This window comes from Anomaloglossus baeobatrachus, chromosome 4 (genome assembly GCF_048569485.1).
Source record: "Anomaloglossus baeobatrachus isolate aAnoBae1 chromosome 4, aAnoBae1.hap1, whole genome shotgun sequence".
NCBI classification, from domain to species: Eukaryota; Metazoa; Chordata; class Amphibia; order Anura; family Aromobatidae; genus Anomaloglossus; species Anomaloglossus baeobatrachus.
In genome coordinates, this window is record NC_134356.1 from 687,588,572 (window position 1) to 687,611,721 (window position 23,150).

Below are 23,150 nucleotides of genomic sequence, written 5' to 3' on the forward strand. Positions count from 1 at the left end.
TAGCCAAGGAGTGGCTCTTTTTAAGGAGACCACCATAACCACCATATTAAGTGGCCCTTTTAGTCAATATCCAACTCTTTGATGAGTTTAAAGATATGACAAGGGAAATACCAAGGCCAGGTATCGATCCACAGACAGCTGTTTCCGGGTATTGCCCCTTATCAGTGTGGAGTAGGATTCTGGCTAGGTGGGAGCAATGCCTAGTAGACCAACAAGACAAAACAATCACTGATCTCTGGGAGACCAGCCAGAGAAAACACTGCCGGCAGCCAGCAAAGGCGCTTAACACAGTGAAATCCTAGGTGTCTTGCCCCCTTAATGAAATGCTCGGTGAAATGAGATATCCCTTCAGGAAGGACCTTTTTTGATTTGCATACTTCCCAGGGGGCAATGCACCTAGTATTTCCCTGTGTTGAGCGCCTTTTCTGGCTGCCATCAGTGTTTTCTCTGTCTGGTCTCCCCGAGATCAGTGATTGCTTTGTCTTGCTAGTCTACTAGGCATTGCTCCCACCTAGCCAGAATCCTACTCCACACTGATGAGGGGCAATACCCCGAAACAGCTGTCTGTGGATGGATACCTGGCCTTGGTATTTCCCTTGTCATATCTTTAAACTTATCAAAGAGTTGGATATTGACTAAAAGAGCCACTTAATATGGTGGTTATGGTGGTTTCTTTAAAAAGAGCAACTCCTTGGCTAGGTCCTTCCCGGAGGGATATCTGGCTATTTTCTATGTCGAGACTCCTAACAGAGGCTCCACGAACCTTTTTTGACTTGCATACTTCCCAGGGGGCACTGCACCTAGGATTTCACTGTGTTGAGCGCCTTTGCTGGCTGTCAGCAGTGTTTTCTCTGGCTGGTCCCCCCAAGATCAGTGATTGTTTTGTCTTGTAGATATTTTAGGTAGCTCAAGCAGCGTCTGTAAGGCTAGAATCCCTGCCTACAGGTGTCTAATAAACTAACCCTTTTTTCAGAAGCTTCCCCTACATGAAGTGCAGAAAATGAAGAGTATTATTAGATAATAGAAGAGATTTTTTAGGTAGCACAAGTGTAGCACCCCTGAACCCTTCAGGGCACTACTAGATACTGCATATGTTTACTGATGCAGGGCCAACCTCCAGGGACCTGGAAGCTCAATGCCGGTTCCAATCAAAACACATAACATCCTAAGTTCCCTCACCAAGATAGGGATGACTGATTAGTTGGGGACCCAATGGAGGGCCACCTAGGGGTGGAGCCAGTCCAGTCCACTAGCCAATAACCGGGAGGAGGAGACAGACTAAAGGTCAGTCAGTAATGACAGCTTGACAAGACGGATGTGTCTCTGAATGTGGTCGTGTAACGGTAGCCTGACTGGTACAGGAGAGTGGTTGCCAGGGAGGGTACGACGAGGTATCCCTGGAACCAAGGCACCGATGGGGCACAGGGCCCTATGTTAGGTGAACGCTTCAAGCTCCCTGACAAATACCTGCAAAGTGAGGGGACCTTCACGGACCTCATTGACCCAAGATTTCAGGGACACCAGCAGTAACAATTGAGCCAGGGACAAAACAGAACCCCGACCCGACAGGGTTAACACACTGCCTGCTGTATGGACCAGAGCCTGACGACCAACAAGAGGGGACCCCCAGACGCTCCAATCTATGGGGTTCCACAAAACGACAGAAAGGTGCAGGGGAAAGAAGCCATCAGGGTACCACACCGGCACTGGGACTACAGGGACCAGGGGTCTGAACCAGCCATCCAGCGACAAAGTAAAGTCAAATTTGCACTACATTCCCAATGTGTGGTCTCCGTTCTTTCCACACCGCACCCCATCTTCTACACCCTGGGGCTCAGCCCCACTTGCGGAGCGGCCATCACCACCAGCCCCATTGGCCACAGAATATGCAGTGGCGGCCCCAACTACTTAGCCGCAACCCGCAAGTGGCGTCACAATATGAACTCTTTCAACTCCCCTGTAAATATACTCCTTTTAAAAGCTACCCCCAGAGTCACGGAACTGGGCAACGGCCACAGCACACCCGTGACACAGCATCCCTGCACATAAACGGCCTGAGACCGAGTACCTCATAGCCCTACGGTGGCATGCAAGCATGGTTTGTAAGACTTGAATCCTTGCCTACAGGCCTCTAAGACAGTTTTGGCATTCTAGAGAATCTAACCCTACAGGAAATTCAGAATAAAAATGATTATAATATATAATAGAATATCTTTCAATTAGCCCTGACACATACTGTTTGTTAATTGTTGTACCAGCAGATACTGTCACTCTATAACATGCTGTCCCTTCTCCAGGAGAATCTCTCTCTAGTCCTTAAACTATTTCCTGGTAGAGTGTGGGAAACATGGTATCTCTGTGTCTTATATAAACCTGATGATGCTATGCGGTCAACCAATTACAGTAAAGCCAATAGCCAAGATGGCTATGGTATTACCATGATTGGCAGGCAATCCCTCCATGTTTGCTCGCTGATGAAAAGCTGTGAAACATGCGGGGCGGGGACCTGAGAGTGGCGTCTGAACAGGAAATTCTTAATCGAGTATCGCGCAGTGCCGAGCACATTTGTTTATCAATTAGCTACATTAATGTGATCACTGATGCCCACAGACACAAATAAAAGTTTGTCAGTGTTTTTTTCATTATTGTAAGTCAATATGGATGTTATTTGGAATTTTAACATTCACTAATATAGAACATTTTTATGTCCGTGAAACTGGATTTATCCTCATTGCTTTCAGTTTTGGGTGTTTTGGCAGTGACACATTCGTGCTCAGGGCAGTCTCGAACTCAGGCATTATTGCTGAACTGTGCTCGGTTCCTTAAAATGGAAGTCTGCAGAGACGAGCTGTGGGTTCAAGAGCAGAGGTAAGACACAGCGTTTAACATGTGATTTTGTTTTACTGAAATTCTATTCTCCATAGAGGTTGATTCTTATTGTTCATAGGTAACTGGTAAAGATGAGCAGAATTATCCTAGTAGAATTAAATTCCTATGGAATATTACAAAAATCTAAATTGTCTTTTTCTTCAATCTGCTTCATGCAAATGCATTAAAGTAATGGCTAGCCTAAAAAAATACTCACCCACACATATCCGTCATACGCCACACTCCTTTCTCTAGTCCACTGTGCCTCTCCTTTTCAGCTTCTTGCTATTTTTCCTGATTTCCTATGGGTGAGGGTTTCAGCCATGACCGGCCTCTAATGCGCCAGTGCTCTGCGCTGCTTAGTCTTCAGACAACGCATGTAGTAGTGTTGTGACATCAAAACATGTGCCAATTGTGAAGAGCCATCAAAGGTTCAAAGGAAAAGTGTGAAGAGCCATCAAAGCCCAGGTCAGGAAAATCCCCGGCTCAGAACATGGTCAAAGATGATGAGCGCAATGGAGGTAAGCAAAAAGATAGTAACATTTTTGTCTCTGAAATTTTGTCACATATAAAGATATTGTAACATAAGAAATGACTCTAGAATTCTCAAAAGTGATTTATTTTTATTTTCTGTTATTGGCTAGAGCACTGGAGACTATTAAGATAAAGGCAAAGATATCTTCGGGGAGTTATTCCACCTGGGACCTTACCTCCATTTCTTTTATATATGCACAGGTACAGCCTCACATTTATATAATTGGTGACAATACTCTGCCGAGTAACATCACAAGAGCAACAGGTAATTTTTTTTTAAAATAAACATCAAGAGCAAAGAAGTTACTGATGTGAGTAGATATTGAATGTTTGTTTTATTACAATCATTTAGTGAAATGAGAGGCAGGTTACCTTTACATCTATAAAAAATTCATGGATATCTGCGGAGAAAAAAATGATAGCGCAGTCTGGTGAAGCATGGCGTCCCCAGTAATGATAGAAGTTTGCCTTCCATGTTGCTTATAAAGAAGTGGACTGATTTTAAGCAGTTTGCTGGATTAGATTTTTTTCATTTATGTGTATATAATATATATATATATATATATATATATATATATATATATACTAGCTGTACTACCCGGCTTCGCCCGGGTTAATAACTGTTGTTAACAAAATAGAATGTATTAACATTCCCGGGATAGAATATATAAATAGAATGTATTAACGCCCAGGATAGTAACTGTCTCTCTGTTTCTCTCCCTTTCTCTGTCTGTCTCCCCCTCTGTATATCTCTCTCTGTCTCTCTCTCTATCTCTTTGTCTGTCTGTCTCTTTCCCTGTCTGTCTCTGACTGTCTCTGTCTCCGTCTGTCTCAATCTCTTTCCCTGTCTGTCTATCTATCTCTTTCACTGTCTCTCTGTCACTTACCCTGTCTGTCTCTTTCCCTGTCTGTCTCTTTCCCTCTCTTTCCCTGTCTATCTCTTTCCCTCTCTTTCCCTGTCTGTCTCTTTCCCTCTTTCCCTCTGTCTCTTTCCCTGTGTCTGTCTCTTTGTCTGTCTCTTTACCTGTATTTGTCTGTCTCTTACACTGTCTGTCTCTTTTCCTCTGTTTCCCTGTCTGTCTGTTTCCCTGTGTCTGTGTCTGTCTCTTTGTCTGTCTCTTTACCTGTCTGTGTCTATCTCTTAACCTGTCTCTCTCTTTCCCTCTCTTTTTTTTTACTGTCTGTCTCTTTGTCTGTGTCTGTCTCTTTGTGTCTGTCTCTTACCCTGTCTATGTCTGTTTCTTACCCTGTATGTGTCTGCCTCTTTCCCTGTCTGTGTCTGTCTCTTTCCCTGGCTGCATTGTGACACGCCAACATGCCATATAAGGGCGTGGCTGCACATTCTTCTGAAGTTCTGGCTGCACTGTGGCTCCCAGCTCCATTCGCTTTAATGGAGGCAGGTTTTCTGGTGAATAACTGTAAAGTGCGGGGTTAAAATTTCCCCTCAAAACATAGCCTATGACGCTCTCGGGGTCCAGGAGTGTGAGTGTGCAAAATTTTGTGGCTGTAGCTGCGACGGTGCAGATGCCAATCCCGGACATACATACATACACACACACACACACACACATACATACACACATTCATCTTTTTATATATATATATATATATATATATATATATATATATATTAATATATATATATATAAATCAATCAAACAATTGTATACTTTTCCTACATGTAAGACCTGTTCACAAATTAATTTCAAAACTTGTTCCTGTTTCGTCCAGATACAAAAATTCAACCATCTTGTCATCCATATGTCGTCAGTATTTTAACCTTATGTCCAATTTTTATTTTCATATAATATGTTGTAAATTATATACATCAGAAATGTTATATATAAAAAATAATAGGCCAAATACAGTTTTCAAAGTTATTAATAACACTTGATTCATAAAAATTGAAATCCATTTAACATGCATTTTGTAACACAACTATTGAGTTTAGTTGGTGAGTGATTAAACATGCATGCTGAAGTTTTGTACTTGGAGATCCCTTTTCCATGTGTAAAATATTCACTGCAGCGCTAAGATATGTGAAAAAATAAATATGGGAATATACACATATATTACTGGTATGAAAAACATGTAAAAATTAAGATTCTTTGGAGACGAAATTGGCCAGATTTATGTGAGCCCAACAGCCAGTGGCAAGTCGACCTCTTTTTTGTTGGGTCCCTATCAAACTAGTGCCTCTTTTGGGTTAAAAAACCTTCAATTTATGGGTGACAGGAACCTGCAAATGGAGAATTAATAATCGCCTGAGGCTGAAGAGCAGGAGCTCAATCAGAAGGCATGACCATGTAATCTAAGAAAAAGACTGATCGCACATCTTACCTTTCTAATGTGAGCAGGTGCAGACTTTCCAACAGAATTTCTAAAACCAATTTTTTAAGGGACCACATCACTTTGAAGTGTCTTTGAGGTGCATATATGTCAAGATATACTCAAAATTGACAACATTTTAAAAACTACCCCACTTAAAGTGCTCAAATCCACATTCAAAAAGTTTTTTAATTCTTTAGATGATTTACAGGAATGAAAGCAAAGTGGAAGGAAAAGATGAAAATGTTACCTTTTCCTACAAAAATATTGATTTAACTCTATGTTTTTCATTTTCACAAAGATAACAGGAACCATACAAATTTGTTAATCAGTTTCCCCAGAGTAGGCTGATACCTCACATGTTGTGTGGATCTACTGCTTGGGTGCATGGCAGGACTAGGAAGGAAAGGAGAGCCACTTGACTTTGGAAACGCAAAATTGTCTGGAATTGTTATCAAACACCATGTTATGTTTGCAGAAACTCTAATGTACCTATCAGCGGAAACCCCCACAAGTGACCCCATTTTGGAGACTAAACCCCTCAGGAAATATGTCTAGATGTGTTGTGAGCACCTTTAACCTCTTGGTGCTTCATAGAATTTTATAATGCTGAGCCATGAAAATAAAAAAATATTTATTTTCCCCCAAACATTTTTACCCTCGAATTTTGCATTTTTTCCAGGGTAACAGGAAAGAATGCACCATACAATTTATTGTGCAATTTCTCCGAAGTTCACTCTGATACCCAAAGTGTGATGGAAAAATACTGTTAAGGTACATGGCATGGCTTAGAAAGGAAGGAGAGCCATTTTGGTTGGAATAAATGCAAAGATGTCACATTTGAAGATCCATTGACATGCCAAAATAGCAGAAATCCCTATAAGTACCCCCATTCTGGATACTACAATTCTAAATGAATTCATTTAGTGTACGGGGGTAGTGAGATGTTTTAACTCTCAGGTGAGTCACAGAATTGGCAAATATTGGGTAGTGACAACAGAAAGTTACCATTTTTTCCCACTAAAATGTTACTTTGATCCCGATGTTTTAAGTTTCACCCCTTGATGACAGCAAATGTTATAAAATGGCTGTCATTAAGGAAATGTATTCCTTACAGTTAGGCCCATTTCACACGTCAGTGAAAAACACTGACGTTTTTCACTGGCGTGTAAAACACGCACATGTCCCTCCGTGTGCCATGAATCATGGCACACGTGGGTTGTCTAAGTGCAATCCGGGCTCCGTTCTCCGTAGCCCGTGATTGCACTTAGAAATCAACTCACCTGCGCCCGCTCCCGCTCTCCATGGTGCTGATCGCTCCCACGGTGCAGCATCTGGCCGGCGCTGACCCCCGCAGCAGCTGGTTCCGGGTCGGCTGTGTCATGCATCATGAATATGCGCGACAGTAATGGGCCGGCTCTGAAGCAGCAGGCTGCACGGGCTGCAGAGAGCGCCGCTGAAGCCGGGTGAGTAAAAATGTTTTTTATTTTAAAAGCACGTTTTTTTCTAGCACGTGTTTCACGGACCACACCACTGCGTGGTCCGTGGGACATCCGTGATGCCAGAAAAAAATGGACATGTCTCCGTGCGGCAATCACGGACACGCGTGAACGCTGCATGGAAACACCACTGACGTGTAAGCAGACCCATTCATTATAATGGGTCTGCGTATGTCAGTGATTCTGGTACGTTTAAAAAAAAGCATAAACGTCCCAGAATCACTGACGTGTGAAACAGGCCTTAAACAGGAGCATGGAATAAGTGTAAAGTGTCCCCCAGAGTCAGAAAATCTCCTGGGTCTGAGCTACAGGAGTTAGCCGAGACCCTTAATAACATAATATGGGTTGTTTTATTTTTTTTGGGTGGGTAACATGATCACTGTTATTCAATAAATAATGGTGAACACATTAAAAAATTTGTCATTCCCTGTAGAAATGATTTTTCTCTTATCTGATATGATTTAACATGTAATATAAGAGAGAAAGGTTTTCCCCATGTCACCCCTGGTACATAGAAGTCATCATTCAGTACCCTCCCTTTTTTCCAAGTCTAAGATCTGCACTCAGCATCCGGCAACATCGGGAATAGAGTTGAGTGAACCTTTCAAAGTTCAGTTTGCTGATCTTTAGCTGAACCGATGAACTTTCCAGAGAAAAAACTTTTAGGGGGTCGAAAAGCTTCCAAAACAGCAAAAATATGTTTTACAGTTCAGCCCCACTGATTTAACAGGCATTAGCTTTCTAGACTATTGACATAAGAAATGTTGAGGTGGATGAGAAATAGGTATAGAGCTGATGCTCTCACACTCCTGCCAGTACAGACAAGACACAACTTGGAGACCCATCTCGGAGTCTTGATATTTAAAACATTTCATGCAGACAGCAGGACAGTAGCATCAACTCCCCCACCATTTCCCCATAGAGTCTTTGCAAAGCAGTCAGATATGGTCCATGCAATGCACAGGATGCGTCCTTGCTTTTCCATTTTCAAAATCAAGATTTGAAAGTGTGATAGGATTAGGCCTCTTGCTTCCACAGACCTGCCAGTACAGACAAGACACAACTTGGAGACCCATCTTGGAGTCTTTACATTAAAAACCTTCCAGGCTGATAGCAAGATAGCGGCATCTATTCTCCACACATTTCCCCATAATGGCTTTGCACAGCAATCTCAGTATGGTCTATGCAACACACAGGATGAGGCCTGGCATTTCCATTTTTAAATTGAAGATGTGGATGAGTGACAGTATTAGGCCTCTTGCTCCCACACACCTGCCAGGACAGGCAAATAACAATTTGGAGGCGTAACTTTGAGTGTCCACATTTCCAAAAATTAAGGACAAACAGGAAGTTTGGCAACAATTGGCACAAACTACAAATAGTCGAACGCCGCAACATGGATGCTTGGAACCGGAAAACAAAACCTAAATACAAAGACATGGATATTAGACACCAATAAGTGCTGAAATTCCCTTTAGAAGATTGTACTTTAAAACTCACAATAAAATCACATGAAAGTGAAAACAACAAAAGTAAAAAAACCTAATGCATAAAAATAGAAAATGGAGGGAATGGGGCCCAGGGCAAATTCCCTAAGCTCTCCCCGCCTAGCCTTTGAGGTCGGCACCATAAATAAATGAAATTGCACCCCCACTCAATGACAGCTTGCCCTCACCAAGACCCTATACTTAGTCACTATTAAATGCTGCTATACTGAGTGAAGGGCTTGCAAAATACACGTGAACTAACAATTGATTGACAGACTACCATTATCTTTCTAATAATTTAGCTGATGTATATGGAATAGGCTATTCAAAAAACTAAACTCCAAATTATTTAACACAGAGGAGAAAACAAGCTGACATTATATATGTATAGATATTTGGGTGTATAACACACTGCCACTATATAATAAAGTGGTAAACTTGGGGTACATGTACCAATTTACTGCTTCCCAATACTACTCTGAAAAATTATTAAATTGGATTACAGATACAATTGAGATAACTGGACAATTCTCTCTGGATTCCAAACTGGGTTCACTTGTGGGGGGTTTCTGCTGTATAGGTACCTTAGGGGCTCTGCAAATGCGACATAGTGTCCGCAATAAATTTCAGCTTTTTCAAACTTCAAATGGTGCTCCTTCCCTTTCAAGTTGTTCTGTTTGTCCAGAGGTTTTGACCATATGGGGGATATCCCTGCGCTCCTAAGAAATTGTATAACAAACTTTTTGTCTATTTTTTGTGCTGTCTTAAAAAAGTGAGAAGGTTAGAGCTAAAGTAACATTTTTCTGAAAACAATGAAAATTTTCATTAAGATAACCTAAGGTTATCAAATTCTGTGAAGTACATGAGGGTTCAAAATGCTCATTATACCCCTTAATAAAATCCATGAGGGGTCTAGTTTCCAGAATGGCTCACATGTGGGGGAGATCCACTGTTGAGGAACATTAGGGGCTCATTAAATGCGACATGGCGTTTGATAATGATTCCAGCCAATTTTTGGATTGTGAAAATATTTTTTTCACAATTTAACATGTTTTATGTTGACTGTTAATATATGACATTTTATTTTTGTCTATCAATGTTTACATTTGCATTTTATATTTTATAGACAATGCTGCATCATTGTAATTTATGTTGCCCGTGGATTTTTTTTTATAGGGCGGTCCTCTATCTGTTTGCAGGTATATACTGTATATCTGTCTTCTGCATTCAATGAAACTCTTTGTTTATTTTCTTGGTCCCAAGGAAGGGTACTTGAGCTCAGAAACACATCGACCTATAGAATAAAAATATTGTAATCAATCAACAATTCTTTTGATTGGTGGTAGCGCGGCATGATACCTTATCTTCTTTCCAGCACCTAACATTAACAAACGTGAGTCTGCGGCAGCCGCCATCAACTCTTATGTGTCTATAGGGGTTGTGCCTTCCACAACCCTGCCAGGTGAGTGTTACTCCAAACGCGCTTTATTTGTTATCCTGGTAAAACCCTATTATTATCTCTAATCTCAAACTTTGTAAAATGTAGAAATCTGGGGTAGAAATGTAATTATTTTTGTTCACCGCTCAATAGTGTAAAGTTTTGTGACACACCTGTGGTCACTTGTGGTGGGTTTCTGCTGTTCTGGAATCTCATTGGCTCTGCCAATGTGACATGGCAACCGCAAACCATTCCAAGTACTCCAATATGGCGCTCCTTCCCTTCTTCACTTTGTACTGTGCCTCAAAAGTAGTTTTTCACCATGTATGTTGTATTGGCCTACCCAGAAGTTGCACAACAAATTATATTGTCCTCTATCTCCTGTTACACTACTGAGTTTGAAACAAATTGGGGTACATCAGGGGCTCTCCAAATGCAACATGGCGTCCAATATGTATTCCAAATAATTTTGCGCTGTAAAACTCAAATGGCACTCCTTCCCTTCCAGGCCCTGCTGTGCTCCCAAACAGTAGGATCTAGTTTCCAAAATGGGGTCACTTGTAGGGGAGTTTCACTATTTAGGTACATTAGGCACGTAGAAAATGCCACATGGCAACCACTAACAATTCCAGCCAATTTTGCTTTCAAAAAGTCAAATGGCGTTCCTTCCATTCCAAGCCCAGCGGTGCACCCAAACAGTAGATTTCCACCACACATTAGGTTCTGTTGTACTCAGGAGAAATTGCAAACAAATTTTATTGTGCAATTTATCTTTTGAAAATACAAAATTTACAGCAACATTTTTGTTGGAAAAAGTAAAAGTTTCATTTGTTCCTTCCACATTGCTTTAGTTCCTGTGAAGCACTTAAAGGGTATGTGCGCACGTTGCATTTTGTGCAGAGCGGAAAAGAACACAGCCACTGGCAGACTGGACAAATGTAAACACTGTGTTTGTAAAATAAAATACATCCAAAACGCATGCATTTTGGATGCATTTTCCATGCGTTTTGCATGCGTTTTGGATGCATTTTTGACAGTGCGTTCCCCCGGCAATTGAGCTTTGTCACATGCCCGCTGACATCAGACACAGACAGAGTCGTGCGAGGAGAACAAACTCGGATCAACTTCACCTGACTTCATTGTCATCCCCTGGCTTTGTCTGTGTGTCGCATCCTCATTAACGGTCACCCGTAAAGGCTTTACCGATGACCAATAGTCTCCTGAGTCACTGAAGTGAGCAGCGCAATCAGCAGTGCTGTCACTCAGGTGACCCGCGGCCAGCTAGAGTCATCCACCCAAGACCGCAACTCACCTGTGACGTCATCGCTCATCGCGCAGCTCAGTTCAGTCACTCGGGTGACTTGCTGTGCCAGTTGGAAGGTCCAGTGGTGGCCGCGGGTAACCTGAGTGATGTCATCGTTGATTGTGCGGCTCACTTCAGTTGCTGCGTGGAGCTGAAAGAGAGCGGTTGTGGTCTGTGGCCGCTTCTGTCAAGTTCATGTAGCAGAGCTGGACCTCATGTGGATTACGTTGGACCTGAAGGGGTATCTGGGGATTAATAAACTGGTGAACAAGGGTGTTTTTTTTGTCTTATATTCCAAATAAAGGATTTTTTGGGTGTATGTGTTTATTTTCTTTAACTTACAAGTTACTCATGTAAGTTATCTCGGGAAGACGCCTGCCATGATTAACCTAGGACCTAGTGGCAGCTATGGGCTGCCATTAACTCCTTATTACCCCGATTGCCACCATATCAGGGCAATTCGGGATGAGCCGGGTAGAGTCCCGGGACTGTTGCATCTAATGGATGCGGCAATTCCGGGCGGCTGCTAGCTGATATTGTTAGGCTGGGGGGCTCCCCATACCGTGGAGCTCACCATCCAGAGAATACCAGCCTTCAGCCATGTGGCTGGTATCAAAATTGAGGGGGGGCGCACATCATTTTTTTTTATTATTTATTTATTTATTTTACTGCACGATCACAGCAGCTGTGATTGGTTGCAGTGAGACAGCTGTCACTCACCAAGGGGGCGTGTCTCACTGTAACCAATCATAGGCACCGGTAGGCAGGGAAAGCAGGGAATACGAGATGGAATAATGAGCGACTGGCATTTTGAAAAGAGGAAAAGCCACCGGGGCTTTGTGACAGCTGTGCAGCGCTGTGCTAGTGATCAGTGAGTATGAGAGAGGGGGGAAGACCGACCGACAGACAGAGAGATATACAGACAGAGAGAGAGAGAGACTGACTGACAGACAGAGAGAGACAGACAGAACGACCAATTGACAGAGAAAGAGACCAACCGACAGAGAGAGATTAACCGACATCGACAGAGAGTGACTGAAAAGACCTGTGATTTCAAGGGGTGGAGAACGCTGCTACAACGCACAAAAAAAGTGACATGCTGCTTTTTTTTCTGAAGCAATTTTTGGCATCCGAAACACTGCGTTTAAAAACACAGTGTGCGCATTGAATTTTCGGACTTCTTATAGACTTTTCTGGGGAAGCAGAACGCATGGAATTTGGCACTGAAACGCTGCAGTTCAAAACGCAGCGTTCACGCGGGAAAAAATACAATGTGCACACATAGTCAAAGAGTTAATAAACTTATTGGTTGTGATTTTGAGTACTTTTAGAGGTGCAGTGTTTAGAATGGTTAACTTTGGGTATTTTCCATTACCTAGGCCTCTCAAAGTCCCTTAAAATGTGATGTGGCCCCTAAAAATGGTTTTGTAAAATTTGCTGGAAAAAGGAAAAATTTTTGAAACATTTTGAACCCTTCTAACTTCCTAAAAAATAAATGATTTTTCCAAAATTGTGCTCATTTATATTAGACATGTGGAAAATATTATTTATTATATATTGTGTTATATAGCTATATGGTTTAAGGTTACAAAAATTAAAAGTTTGAACATTGCTACATTTTCAAAATTTTCAACAAATTTACATTTTTTTTAACAAAAATATCATCCTAAATTTACTACTATCATTAAGTACAATAGGTCACGGAAAAAAATCTCAGAATCACCAGGTCTTGTTGAATTGTTCCAGAGGTATTACATCATAAAGTGACTCTGGTCAGAATTGTATAAAATGGCCTGGTAATGAAGGTGAATACAGGCTCAGGGTGAAGGGGTTCAGGATCCTCTAAGTTTTGTGTCTTATGACATTTTTATTTTCTATTACAGGATTTAACTACTTCTTTGGTCACCATGCAGGAGAACAGGACGGATGTCACTGAGTTCCATCTCTTAGGATTTAAAGTCAACCAAGGATTTAGACTTTTTTTCTTCATCTTGTTTCTTCTAGCTTATTGCCTGATAATATGTGGGAACCTCATGATTATATCCCTAGTGTCCACCAGGAAGATCCTCCACACTCCAATGTACTTCTTCATCTCACAACTGTCCATCAGTGACATCCTGTTGCCAACAGATATTGTCCCGAACATGCTCCACATTCTACTGAATAATGGGGGCTCCATTACTTTTACTGGTTGTATTACTCAGTTATATGTTTTTTGTGCTTCAGGAGTTTTTGAATGTTTTCTCCTCACTGTGATGTCTTTTGACAGATATGTGGCCATCTGTAATCCCCTCCGTTATACATCTATTATGACAGCTGAACATTGTGTGATATTGGCCTCCATGTGTTGGGTATTTGGATTTTCACTTGTTTTGATTGACATTGTAACAACAGCGAATCTGAACTTTTGTGGCCCAAATGTCATTGACCATTTATTTTGTGACCTTGTTCCTTTACTAGAACTTGCTTGTTCTGACACCTTCATAGTTGAATTAGAGATATATTTCCTGAGTTTTCTATTTGTCATAATTCCTACCACAATCATTGTAATATCTTATACTTATATTGTTGTAACAGTCTTGAGGATCCCATCCAGCACCGGCAGACAGAAAGCCTTCTCCACCTGCAGCTCCCACCTCATTGTGGTCTCCATATTCTACTGGACAATATTCAGTGTTTATACCATTCCATCCCAAAGCCGAACACTCACCATGTGTAAGATCCTATCACTGCTCTATACAGGGTTTACTCCTTTTGTCAACCCCATTATTTATAGTTTAAGAAATGAAGATATTAAAAAATCCATACATAATACCCTTTATAAGCTTGCAAATTGGAAAATCATCTACAAAATTCCATAGTTATTATCCACAAAAGGGGGGAAAGGACAAATCTTTCAGCAATGGCAGTCTTTAATCTTCAAAGTGCATAAAGATTTTTGTCTTCCTTTTGTGGATTATATGTCATGATTTGCATCAGATTGGAAACCAACCAAGCCGATATGGTGCAGCTTTGTAGAAGACAACCTGATCTGGAGACGACTTTTGAGTCAATCACTCACCATGGTTTATAACATATATACATATATATATATATATATATATATATATATATATAATCTCGAGATTCACAACAACTTATTCTCAAATTGACAGGTTTTTTTTAAGTAATAAAAGTAAATTTCTTTTAGCTTCAAACTTCCGCAAATTCATCATTAAGTTCTAATTTGTCCATAACACTCAGGGTTATTTGTCATTTGTCAGCTATCTTTTGTTTAAAGCTTGTATATACACATATTGTCCATTGTAAATAGGCTTTTCATAGTTTTACTGGTCAAACTTTGAACTATGAGGTGACGCATGCAATTATTGTCACAGATGTTTGACCCCCCCACCGTCCAGTTGAATACATGACGTCTTAGCAAAACCAGATGACTGGCAGAGACTAGTGAGGAGCATGTGAACTGGCCACTACTCAATATCTGTTCAAGCATCTAGGTGGTCAGGTATGCTCATCACTCCACCGAGAATCATTGGTGCTTAAGCACCATGCTTGAGTTCTCACCCCGCATATTTTAGACAGACAATAAACATTCAGGGATTTCCTGCCATAGACAGTAATGCCATAGCCATGGTGGCTACTGGCATCACTGTGATTGGCAAGCTGCATCACTTAATGATGTCCTGTATAAGATCTAAGGGTGTGATTCTCGAAACACTCATCTGGAAGTACGGTAGTTCAGGAAGAGTTGATCTAGGAGGGAGAGCTTAGAATAGAGCAGGCATATAAAGATGAGCAATCCTGATCAGCAAAGATTTAAAAATGTTAAAATGATATGATTTCTGGGGAGATCGGATATCCGATCATTTACAGCAAAAGTTGGCAATCTTGTAAAGGATCGTTAAATGATTGGATTGAAAAAAGCATCCTCTCCTAGCCCATCACAGCCATGTCAAGTATTGGCATGACTATAATTGGCCACTGTATAAAAAAGTAAGCAAAAGGGTTAAAACAGTACAGACTCATCGAATTTCCTCATAGCTGCAGCGCTACTTTTGGATCCGACAATTATATCGGACTCACAGGTGCTGTCTGTGGGTCTATATCATGGTATAAAATAAATAAATAAAAAAATTGGTGCAGGATCCCATCTGTATTGATACCAACACAAATAAAGCCATGGCTACAGGCTGCAGCCCTTAGTCATGTGCTTTCCTTGGCTGTGTATTAAAATATGAGGTGCCACATATGGCTTTTTTTTATTATTTCTATAAATAATTTAAAAAACGGCATGTGGTCCCCCCAATTTTGATACCCAGCCAAGATAAAGCCCGACAGCTGGGGGCTGATATTCAAAGGCTGGGGAGACCTTTGCTTATTGACCCCCCCAGCCTAAAAATATCAACCTGCAGCCACACAGGATTGTCGTAGGATCCAGGATTAGACAGCTCCAGCACTTTACCCTGCTCATCCCAATTGCCCTGGTGCAGTGGCAAGTGGGATAATATCAGGGGTTAATGACAGATCACAGCTGCCATGCCACTATGCCCTAGATTACTAATGGGAGGCATCTATGAGACCTCCCATTACTAATATATAAGTGAAAGTAAATAAACACTTACAAGGAAAAATCCTTTGCTTGAAATAAAAGACAAAAGAACTCTCTTTCGCCACTTTATTAACCCCCCAAAACACCCAGGTCCAAGGTAATCAACACGAGGTCCCATGTAGAGTCCAGCTCTGCTACATTAGTGAAGGAACATCGAGCGATCATGGAACATGACTGAATGCTGTGAGGTTTAGACAGAGACTGTGCCGCAATGATTGGTGATGTCACTCAGGTTGGTTGTGGTCACAGCTGGAGATTCCCCCGATCTTCCACTTATGATCACAGGTAACCTGATCCCAGTTGACCTCAATGAACGTTCACTGACTTCGCAGACCTGCATCTTCTGGCAGAAAACTTACTTAGTATTTCCAATACACTCAATAAGACTATCTGGATATAGAGTAAATAGTTTAATAATCCAGTATGGTTCTCTAATAAACAACCTCTGCAATCTATTAGGTATTTGTTACAAAACTTTTAGTTTTAAATACTCAGTATTTTTTTTAATGTTTACATAAAAAGTGGCCACACAGACTATGATTCATTATCATATCATATTATACCTATGTTTGTTTATTCTCACATGAACTTCCAAAGTAGGCCTCCCCACATATTGATATCCACAGTCACATTGCAAAAGATACACCACAAAGGAACTGTAACAATTAGTAAACTGATTCATTTTAAATAGCTCATCTGTAAAATTAGAGAAAATGATTTCCTACCATGCACTGCCATGGGACAGCACTTACATTTAGAGCTTCCACACTGAGATGTTCACACTAAATTAAGGAAGACGGTAAGTTGGTTATTACTCAGATTACGTTTATTAATTGTATTTGTGATAGTGGGATATGGGGGAGGTGTATCTTGCTGTACAGATTCCCATTTTAAGCTTGGTTCACTGTCTATTATTTGTACTGATTCTGTGTACATTGTATTGTTTGTAAGTAATCACCCCCTATAGTGCAAGGTTATAGCCTCTTGAGGTGCTTCCGTCCCTGGGTGTGGGGGGAGGTGGGCCTGGAGTCCACCTACTGTGGACTCTCTGCGTACCTGGGATATTTGTGAGCCTGTTTGAGAACTTCAAGAGTGAAACAGGAAGATTGAACCTCTGGGAGAAACTGGCTTCTCAGAGAGACTTAGTAATTTATCGCTTACCGGACTATATTTGTGTTACTGGACTAATTTTACCCTCTGTTTTGTGGATTATGTTATGGACCATTTTGATTTGCTTGGAATAAATGTTCTTTGGATTATAACGCCATCTCTTGCGCTGATGATTGTGTGATATGGGAGTAGGACCCCGTCCCAGTCTTATTACCCATCCTGATTTTGGTAGAAGCCAAAACGTTTTTTAATTCTTATTTCTCGTATAAACCACTATGGAGAAGGCAAGCAGTATTTGTAACAGGATAGGGTCATCCTTAAAGATGAAAGATGAAACAATATTATTTCATAATACATCTCTAATTTTACCATACACAATGTTTAAAGTGGTAAAAAAGCTGAGTTAGTGACCATCAGAGATGAGCAAACCTGTTTGGTAAAGGTTCACCAATTTCAAATTTGGTACGAGCTTTAGCTTGTTCGTTCAGGCTCAGTAACCCCGAGCACTTTTCCTAAAAGTTGGTAATGTTTGTTTTTGGTCGTGTTTCCAAAAAACACTATGTTAATAGCATTTTCTAATATTGTATAGGATTGCGGTGCTGTCTAATGTGGAATGCATAAAATCAGTGAAGGAGGTGGGGGCTCTGGACCGGGAGAAGGTTTTAGTGCACTGCGTCATTTTTTTTTTTTTTGCTCTTAACTTTATTTGTGGATGTTGCTACAGCCAATCACAGCACAGCAAACATCAACTAGGTTCCGACTGAACAGAAATGATTAAATATATCTGCTATTTATTTACATGCTTATTACTCTACGCTTTGTTATATCCCCATGAATTGTTGTGGAATATATGTGAATTATTACATGCTTATTAGTATGGTTTATTTACCAAAGTTGTATATTCTATGTGCATCATATATTTATGATAGAAACAAGATTATATATCCTCTATAATATAGCCAATGGGTGAGCCTGCACAGATAGGTTTTGTCTTCTACAATATGGAGTATTGTGAGGTCTGGAGGATCCGTGGATTGACAATGCCTGCACAGTGGAGCTCCCCTGTTATTGGCCTTCTTGGCGCCTGTTGTCTCTGCTGGTCGGCACAAAGCTGTGGACTTGAATAAATCATTAGGATGCCGTCATGTGCGCAGTTGAGCGTTTCTAGGATTGGCTTATTCTGCGGTAATTTGATACACTATCCAATAGACACTGAGCATTTTGTCTCCATAAGTACAGCTTTGTGGAGATGAGTGGCAATCTGAATATATAGAAGCATTGTGATATTGTTTTCTACTCTTTGTTAGTGTATCTTTATGTTGTTTGATGTGTTTCATATCTTTTGGAGGATTGATCTGTGGTATATGTATATTGTTCACTGTGGGGTTATGCAAATTATGTGTGGGGGATGTAACTAATGTGATTGGTGTATTGGTGTTTGCTGTTGTATTAAAGACAGGCAGTATGTATTTTGAGCTATGCTTGATAAAGACTATGGTCAAAACGTTGCTGTTGGTACATGTGATGGGATAAACATGGATTGTTGCTTTCACCTAGTGGGGCACTGTCATACTTTGCTTCCGGGCTTCTGTGATTGGCTGCGTAAGTCACATGTCGGTGTGCATATCAATTGTGGACATGTTGTGTCAACACCATTTTGTCACTGTTAAACATTAGGGAAGGTGCTGTCATCGGGGCTGCTAGGGGTTTCATGCTAGGTAGTTGAGATAGATAGCAGTGCCATAGTTTACAATAGGGACATGCAGTGCAGGGAAATGTGTGTGTGTGGCACAAATTAGCACATGATCAAAATAGGGATTGGTATTTGTAGTGCCTGCTAAAGAGTTTCCAGTGAAGCATGTAAATCGGTAATGCTACGTATTACTGCCTGCTCAAAAGTATGCAAACACATTTATAGGTATTGCTAGTTAACAGTGCCTGGTCTACAAAGTTGCTAGTAAAATATCTAAAAGTTTCTTGCCAATTTTATTTACCTGCTAAAAATTACACAAACACATTTAAAGGTATTGCTAGTTAGCCATGCGTGACTGAAAAAGTTGTTAGTAGAGTTGAGCAAGTTTCGAAATATTCGTATTTGTAATACTTATAACCAGTACTTTGTAATACTCGTGCATTCATTTTGAATAACGAGTACAATGCAAGTCAATGGGATACGCAAGTCATTTTCTGCTGATTGGGAAATGAGAGTAATTTTCTTCTGGAGTCCAACAGAAAATTAGTCGCATATCCCATTACCTTGCATTAAACTTGCTATTCGGAACGAATACATGAGTATTACAAAATACTCATTACGAGTATCACGAATTTGAATATTTTCAAATTCAACCCTAATTGCTAGGGAATTATCTAAAACGTGGTTCTTTGCAATTTTAATTGCCTGCTGAAAATTACGCAAACACATTTAGAGGTATTGGTAGTTAGCTGTGCGTGACCTGAAAAGTTGCTAGGAAAGAATCTAAAAAATAGTTCTTGCCAATTTTAATTGGCTACTGAAAGATACGCAAACATTTATAGATATTGGTAGTTAGCTATAAATGGCCTAAAAAGTTGCTAGGGAACCGTGAAAAAAGTGGTTCTTGTCAATTTTAATTGCCTGCTGAAAATTACGTATACATATTTATAAGTATTGCTAAGTAGTCGTGCGTGGTATAAAAAGATGAAAGGAATTTATGTGAAAAGTGGTTCTTATAAATTTAGTTGCCTGCTCAAAATTCTTCAGTGAAACAAATTTATAGGTATTCTTATTAGTGCCTGCTGAAAATTTGCTATTGAACAAGCTAAATGGGTCTTCTTGGCACTTTTCCGTGTCTTCTCTACATTATGTAGTGAAACGCATTTGTACAGAGAGGTACTTTTTATTGTCTTTAAAATATTACCAACTCAATCAGGTAATACATAATTCATTTTTTGTGTCAGGTGTCTGACAGGTGTGGGCGTAGGGTCGAGAAACATCTGTTTGAAAGGGGAAGGGTACATCAAGGGTACATCAACCATAAGTGGTAAATCATAATGAAATTGTCGTGGAAGGGGGAATAGGTAGGGTGTGGGAGGTGTACATGTAAAAAGTTCTGTTAGTCAAAGGTCTAGTGAGCAAATTCCGGCAAATCCTATCCCAACAGAAATTAAAACAACTTCCATTACTGGACAAACTACTCCTCTAGATTTCTTTGATAGCCACACATTGTTTCAACTTTGAAATGAGGCTGATTAACAGCAGGTGCTAGAGCGGATGGCAAGTGCTCTCCTCTTCTTCCTGCATCTCAACATCACACACAATTCATTCATCAGAGGTGCCATCCCAATTACACTTGTTTGCGTCCGCATCACAAATTGTGAACCGACAAACTGACTGGGCGAGTCTAAAGAGCTGTTCACACATTCTATCCCATGGGCATCACAGGTCCACTCCAAAAATTCCCAGACTGAAGAGGAGGGAATCATATGCACCGATGCCCAAAATCTTTGTGAGTTGGATCCTTAAAAAAGTAGGGTCCCAGCAGCATCCCGACTCTTGTCAACTGACGTTATCCCCGAGAGTGGAGGGGATGATGTTGAGACTCAGATACTGGAGGTGCATGCATACTGTCCTATGATGTCCTATGATGTCAGTTCATTAAGAGAAGTAGTGGGACAAGATAGAGCCTGATGATGTAGATCCCAGTTGGTGTGAACCCAAAGGGTCACGCAGCTGTGTAGTTCAGCAGAAAAAGAGGAGGAGGAAGCCGAGGAGGTTACATTGGCAATTCTCAAATGAAATCTTCATTCATATGTGTATGCAAGGGTAGCAATGCTGCCACACTAAAGTGAAAATTAGTCACTCCAACTCTGATGGTGTCGTTACTGTCTACATTAGAAAGATACACTTTCTTACCATTTCCCACGTAAATAGATTTTCAACCGAGAAGTGCCACCAAGGCAGGATGTCTTCATGGGAGTCTTCCCTGCAGGTGCCACGAGTGCCACCCCTCTGCTAAATGAGCATAGCTGATTTGGGATGATGCAACTATATCTGGTACAACTTCGAGAGCAGACACCCTTTCACCTTAGTGAAGCACATGTGTGAAGCCCACCTGCAGTAGTCACTTCAGGGACATCACAGAGTCTTCTTTTGCACACACATATATATATATATATATATATATATATATATATATATATATATATATATATATATACATATATAGAGTCGTGACGCCACTCACGGTTTGCGGTAAGGGATATTGGTGACCGCCACTGCAGATTTAACAAGCGTCTGGGGCTGATGGAGTCTGCAGTCGGGTGGTATGGCCTCCCGTGAGTGAGGCTGGCCCCAGGGGCTCGGGTGTGTAGAACTACATGTCCCAGAAGAATGTCGGGCTCAGCCCGGAAAGTCTTTCAACTTGTTTTACTCACTTTTGTTGTTATCGTGAGGTAACTCGGGTGATGCTGAGATAACCAGGTGGAACCAGGAACTCCTTCAGGCCGATCTGAGGGAAACCATTAACTCTCCTTCCTAGCACTTCTTGTTTTGGATCACCCCTGACTTGAAATACCGTGGGGTCTATCCAGGGAAGTCGCTACTGCCTTTTCTCCCCTTTTTGGCCCGTTTGCCAGCAGCGTGGACCAGGTGAGATGGCTTCTGGCTCTATCCCTTATGGGTCCCTGCGTTGCTGCTGAGGCTCGGACTCTGTGAACATTGGTGAGGTTCTAGTAGTTTCCCTCACCGGCAGGTTTTAGCAGCTAGTTAAACTTGAGGCTACCCTAGGGACCTGCTCCCCGTGCGTGCCTAGTCACCAGCAGTCTCCGTACTTAACTGCCTCTCTTCAGGTGTCTTTCAGACTGACTCTCTGGTAACCGTTCTCCCCCGCTAATATCTACTACATGTGCAGGGTCTCACTAGCGTGCGTGCATGCCTCCATTCCCTAGCAACCGCTGCGCTTCACTAGCAGACTGACTCGATGCACTCCTTTTCTGACAGCCTCTGCAGCTTAGCTCCCAGCCCTTCCACTACACCCCTTGATGAGAATTGAAGGCTAGCCTCCAATAGAGACTACCCAAGGGTCCCTTCTAATGGTGTGGGAGACCTTGTTGCTCTGTGTCTGTGCGTACACACCTCATTCTGGCCTTTCCAATTACCTGGAAGCACAGCATGGGTGCAGTACTCAGTGGTGCCTGACCAGGTCAGGGGCGCCACATTCCCCCTTGGTTATCAACATCATGTCCTTGGGCTACAAAGACAAGAAAATAATACAAACTTTTCCCACACAAGGGAGTTATTTACATTTAAACATACCAGGTACCATACCATCACCACCCCCCACCCACAAGTCCTGGTCCCACCCAAAAACCTCCAGGAGGAAGGTCACCGGTCCCTTTGGTGACCAGGTCTGGGCCATCTGTATCCCAGACCTTTCCTCCAATCTTCCTCTCCTTAAGATAGCGGTGTATGGTAGGCCCCATAAACAGGCGTACCAGCTTCCTTGTGTTGAAGAGCAGGCCCCATAAACAGGCGTGCTCCCTGGTGTTGGAGGGCAGGCCCCATGAACAGGCGTGCCCCCTTAGTGGTGCAGAGCCATGCACCTCAACAGGCAGACTCTGGGGTTGGTCCCTTTGAGTTAACTTTTTACACTTCGAGAGTTTGTGGTATAGCCAGTTCATAACCTGTGGTCCATTGTAATATAAAGTGCACTTAACCAGGTGCTAAAAGAAAATTCCTTTTTAATAGTTCTCTCAAAAGTCCTTGTTGGCACAATATTTTAAACGTTGCTTAACTTCAAAACAGGTTAAACATTACTAATCTTTTCTGTAAAGACATTTTATACTGACTAAATGGAGTTTCCCCTTCCAAGACCAGGGCTCAAGTTCTCAGTGCTCTGGTACTTGGAGGTTGAGTTTTGGGTATCCCCTGGTGGCGATGGCAGTGGGGGTCTGGTTGGAGCGGTGGGGATGGAACCTGGACTTACCGCGGTTTCCT

The 23,150-nt window shown here is 41.5% G+C and overlaps 1 protein-coding gene across 1 annotated transcript in view; it reads left to right on the forward strand.

Moving 5' to 3' along the window:
- The window catches only part of LOC142302882 (olfactory receptor 2A12-like), a 41,067-nt gene extending 26,749 nt beyond the window's left edge, over positions 1 to 14,318 (forward strand). The window contains exons 2-4 of the mRNA XM_075343989.1: positions 2,696 to 2,868; positions 3,513 to 3,603; positions 13,341 to 14,318. Coding sequence (XP_075200104.1) covers positions 2,696 to 2,868; positions 3,513 to 3,603; positions 13,341 to 14,318 — 1,242 coding nt within the window. The remainder of the gene's footprint in view (positions 1 to 2,695; positions 2,869 to 3,512; positions 3,604 to 13,340) is intronic.
- The last annotated feature ends 8,832 nt before the right edge of the window (positions 14,319 to 23,150 follow it).